A 4,851-nucleotide genomic window follows, 5' to 3' on the forward strand; every position below is an offset into this window, starting at 1 on the left:
TTCATGTCTTCGGGGACGTCTCAGAGCACTTCTGTTCTTGGGGTTGCTGAAAAGCAGCTTTTTAAAGGCAGCTTAGAGCTTCGCAGCCTCAAGCTCGTCTTTATGGGGTACAGGGAAGCTGAAGGGACCCTCAGATCCCCCTTCCCTGGTGGGACCCTCCCCATCCCCGTGGGAGGCAGCGAAGGCGAACCCCCCCCTGGGAGCAGCGTCGACACTCCCCACGTGCCCGTGGAGTCGGAGCAGGGAGCCCGGCGTGCTCTGGGAGCCCTATCTGTACCCAAGGGGTCACGAGCAATGCTCAGCCCCCACCTTGCCCCCCCGGGGGCACCCAGCTGCCTTACACCACTGCCAGGCGTTCACAGCCAGAGAAGGAGGATGTGCTCACGCCGGGGCACCACGTCTCCCTTACTGCCTGCGTAGGGAAGGCAGAGAGCAGCCAGGTTAGCAGCCTCTTGCTCATAAACCTCCGCCCCACGCGCTCGAGGCTTCTCTGTTTCCCAAATATCATTAAAACTTCCGCTCCCGCGGCCTCCTGCCGTGGCAAACCCTTGGGCATTGCTGCTTGAGGCCATCACCGGCATGTGATGCTCTGGACGTGATGTCCCGGGTACCACAGCGCTGCATCCCGGAGAAGTGGGTTGAGGGGCAAAGGGGGATGAGGGGTACGCGGATTTTGGCTGTGCACCAGAGGAAACTTTCATGTTTTTCCCAGTTCTCCCTCCTGCTTCCCGCTCCCGGCTCCCAGGTTTATTTAATGTGGTCCCTGCTAATTCGTGCACATTCCTCCGCGCCTAAGAATAGAAAGCGATGACGATTATTTGGGTGACTGGTCGGCTCAGGAAATGGCTAATTGGAGACAGAGGCTTTCACCTCTGCCTGGGCTGGCTCCAGCCTGGACTATGGGCGCCTTAGCGGTGTTTCCTACCATCAGACACGCAAAAGGGTCAGGGAGTCTCAGGGTGGCTTGTACGAGGGTGGGGACACAGGCAGTGCTGTTCGGGAGTGTTTGCCGCTCCAGCGCCCCATCCTGAGCCCATCACCCATTGCGTCAGGGCTGGGTGCGGCGAAGCCGCTGAGGAGCAAAGCAGCGGCGTTGCTCCCTCAAGCCTTTCTGGTTCACGTGCGGGTTGAAAAGCCGGCGGGCTGCTTGGTTTCATCGCCTCAGGTGATGGCTCCCACGGGGAGACGGGGAGAGCTCCCCCCGGCTCTCCCCATCGCTCCCCCCGCCTCTCCCCTTGCAGATGTCGTGGAGTGCGTGGAGGGCACCGACAACTGCCACATCGACGCCATCTGCCAGAACACCCCCAAGTCCTACAAGTGCATCTGCAAGTCCGGCTACACCGGCGACGGGAAGCACTGCAAAGGTAGGAGCACGCCACCGCCACCGGAACCGGAGCCGGAGCCCCGCTGACGAGTGCCAGCCCCGGCAGGTCGCAGGCAGGCGGTGGCTCGTCAGCAATGTCCTCTGCCCTTGCAAAAAGGCTGCTTGTTTACCCCAGCCCACTGCAAACCTTTTATCCCCCTTTTCTGCCCCAAACTCCTGGCCTGTTGACGCTGCGATGCATGGGGAGGGAGAGGAGTGTGACTGTCCCTGTCGGCGGCGGTGGCAGCAGCCGTGCTCCCTCCCCTGCTCTGCAAAGAGCCGCGTTTGCAAGGCTGGGGCTGCCCAGGCCCAGAAGGATCACCTGGGGCTTGTTTTAAACAAAGCTGGGCTTTTTTTAACTGCAGGATTTCCAACCCAAAGGCTGCAAAACTGGGTTAGCAGATAAAACATGAGAAGCTTAAAAATAAGATATATAGATATAGGTGATATAGATAAAGCTGTAGACATAGATGCAGGTATAGACGTAGATATGGATGTAGATAGATGCAGCTGAGCGGGGCACAGAAAGAAAATGGGCTCCTTGGAGGAGCAGCACCAGGAAAGCAGGAGTGGGGCAGGGGAAAAATTCCCGGCTCTGCTCAGAGCGGGTCCAGGGTTGGGATGGGCTGAGTACAAATAGCAGAGGGATTAAAGCGCGCTCCAGGCACAGCAAGGCTTCGCCATGGAGACGGGCTGCTCTGCCCACCACCGTCGGGAAATCCCGTGTGATTCCCAGAGCAGTCGGCAGGTCGCCGCGCTGTGCCGAGGCTTTAAGACGGTGGGTTAGCTGGAAGTCCGGGGTCTAGACTGGGGAGGACATGGGATGTTTTTGCAGGGTGTGGAGGGAAGCTGTAGGTGATAACGGAGCTGGGGACCTGCTGGAATAAGCAGAGACTGCAGGGCGCGATATCAGCTGGGTCGCACACACGCTGGAAATGGGGAGCAGCACCCGTGCAGCGAGTTGGCCGTCCTCAGCCGGGGCAGCCCCGCAGCTCTCCTGCCCTCCTCTCTCTGCAGACGTTGACGAGTGCGAGCGGGAAGACAACGCCGGCTGCGTCCACGAGTGCGTCAACATCCCCGGCAACTACCGCTGTACCTGCTACGACGGCTTCCGCCTGGCACACGACGGCCACAACTGCTTAGGTGAGGGACGGGCCCCCGGCACGCGCCGGGGTGCGATGACAGCGTGTCGCAACCACTCGGCAGCTCTGGCACCTCGGGACCAGCCTGCTGGCTGTGTTTGCCGGGCACCTCCCGAGCTCTGCACACACCCCCCACCCCCCCCCCCCCCACCACTGAAGAACAGCCTCTCTGCTTAATAGACCGCCAAACGTGCTGGTGGTTAAAGACCGATACTCTCCAGAATCCTTCCTTTCACTGGGGTGGTTGATGATCAAACCTCCTCCCATGAAACTGTAGCGATAATCACTTTCAACATCGATTTCACTTCCATTTCACAGCCATCTTAGGAAAAACAAAAGGAACTCCTTGAGCCTTTTATGGCCAAAGGCAGGCATCAAGCTTAGTATGCAGAACCTGACAGCCCTGGCAGTTACTAAGGAGGACGGCTACTCAAAGGTACCCTGTGCAGGAACCCACTACTTTGGCAAAGCTTTGGATGGAGATGTTCCACAAGGCGTGCCTGACAAAAATGGACTAAGCTTTGCTGAAGAAAGCAACTCAAAACAGACCTTTTGCCTCTGAGGAGAAAGCATATTCATCCTTTTACCTATGCTGAACTAAATTCGTGACCCTTTTTTTCGCAAAATTATCATCCACAAACACTTGGGGCTTGAAAACGGTTTGGCAGAAGCATCCTTTATGTCAAAAGTAGGACTTTTACCGTGCTTATGATAATCAGCGTTTCAAGTCACGTTTCATCATTAAAGCCTTAGGCCCAGATGAGCTTAGCGACTTCGTAGAGCTGAGTCTGCATGGCATGAGAGCAAGGAACCTTTCTTTTCCATTCTTTCAGCATTTGTTCTTCCGGGCCCAAGAAACGGAGAAGCCCGATTTAAATACAGAAAGTAGAAGAGCAAGGCCTGTGACGAGCACGGAGGTAGACTCATGTACGCAGGCTGTTATGAAACAAAGGATGTCGGCAATGGACGGAGGCAAAGCAGTATCAGCTGGGCCAGGACACACGGAATTCAGAGAAGCCTGGTCCAGGGGAGACTGGAATTAGCTGGCGCCTGCTCAAGGGTAATGCCTGGCAGCTACCAGGTAAATGGAAGCTCAGGGCAGACGAGGAGTTGGCAGAGGGAATACTAAGCTTGGGAGGTGTTTGGGAGTGAAATGAGAAGCCTGAACAGCAGAGACAGGGATGGGAGTGAAGAGAAGGTGGGACAAGTCAGGCTTGGCAGAGACAACCTCAATTTTGGAATTTTTGAGTGCTTGCAGCGTGCGGGAGGGGGGACCTGGCGGGGCAGCCCCGGCTCCTCCCTTGAGTCTTTCCTTGGCTCATCCCAGCATCTCAGCCACGTTGCTTTGCTGTAGGGATGGTGCAGGTTTGTCCCCTGGGGCCTGTTTTATAGGTGAGGATGTTGAGACCCTCTGCTCTCCGGCTGGGTTTGGCTCAGCAGCTGCTCTCGGGGGGCAGCAGAGATGAACCCCAGCAGGTTTTTCCCCATCCTCCTTCCCCCCCATCCTGACCATGCTTTGCCCAGCCTGCGAGCATCCCCTCTTAGCCAGAAGGAATCCAGAAGCAAAGCAAAGCAGAGGGTTGTGCCCAGGCTTTGCTGGCACTGGGGGCAGTGGCCAAGCTGGAGGTGAATCAGGGTGCGTGCCCGCCGGAGCCCGCCGGTCCCCCCATCGCCCACCCCGGGTGACCTTTTGAACCAGGACAGGAATTCGAGCCCCCATCCTGACACAGGCCCTGCTGGCTTCTGCCCACCTCCGTTGTATTTAATAAAACAGGTATTAGAGCGGCGGAGTCTCGTTTCAGCCATCGGGTTTGAACGGCTGCCTCCTCATTTTTGTGCGGAGCTTGAAGGCGAAGTCGCAAGACGTTAAGCCCTTGTTATAAGCGGGGGGATTTGAGGAGAGTTATTGGCATCTGCAGGACATAGCTTGGCTGGGATGAGCCTTGGAGGAAGCTGCAAGCCTCCTGCCGTCACAGAGGACGTCCCTTTTGTGTCTGGCCGCAGCCCGGCTGTCAGCCCTAGCCTGCCCTGCGGGCGCTCGGGTGTGAGACGATGCTTTCAACGCCTCCTTTCCAAGGTAGCGGGTTTGTGGGGTGCTGCTGGGCTCTGCTTCTCCAGCAGTTTCCAGCTGGAGCTGCAGCTGCTTTGATTTCTGAGCATCCCCTGGGATTGCAGCATCTCCCGGGGCTTGCCTGGGGCTGGGACACGGTGCAAGGCACCCGTGCTGCCCGGGCATCCATCTGTGCATCCACGTCTTTGCCCAAAATCAAGGGGTTTCAGTGCATGCCGTGCCGCTCAGGGAGGAGGGCTGTGCTGGGGGGGCCAGGGCTGGGAGCCCCCCCCCCC

At 57.8% G+C, this 4,851-nt stretch overlaps 1 protein-coding gene across 1 annotated transcript in view; it reads left to right on the top strand.

Moving 5' to 3' along the window:
- Positions 1-4,851, top strand: part of SCUBE3 (signal peptide, CUB domain, EGF-like 3) — a 38,154-nt gene that overhangs the window by 9,578 nt on the left and 23,725 nt on the right. The window contains exons 2-3 of the mRNA XM_009327472.1: positions 1,242-1,364; positions 2,381-2,506. Of these exons, the coding sequence (XP_009325747.1) occupies positions 1,242-1,364; positions 2,381-2,506 (249 nt within the window). The remainder of the gene's footprint in view (positions 1-1,241; positions 1,365-2,380; positions 2,507-4,851) is intronic.

This window comes from Pygoscelis adeliae, unplaced genomic scaffold (genome assembly GCF_000699105.1).
Source record: "Pygoscelis adeliae isolate BGI_AS28 unplaced genomic scaffold, ASM69910v1 Scaffold197, whole genome shotgun sequence".
In the NCBI taxonomy this organism is placed as follows: Eukaryota; Metazoa; Chordata; class Aves; order Sphenisciformes; family Spheniscidae; genus Pygoscelis; species Pygoscelis adeliae.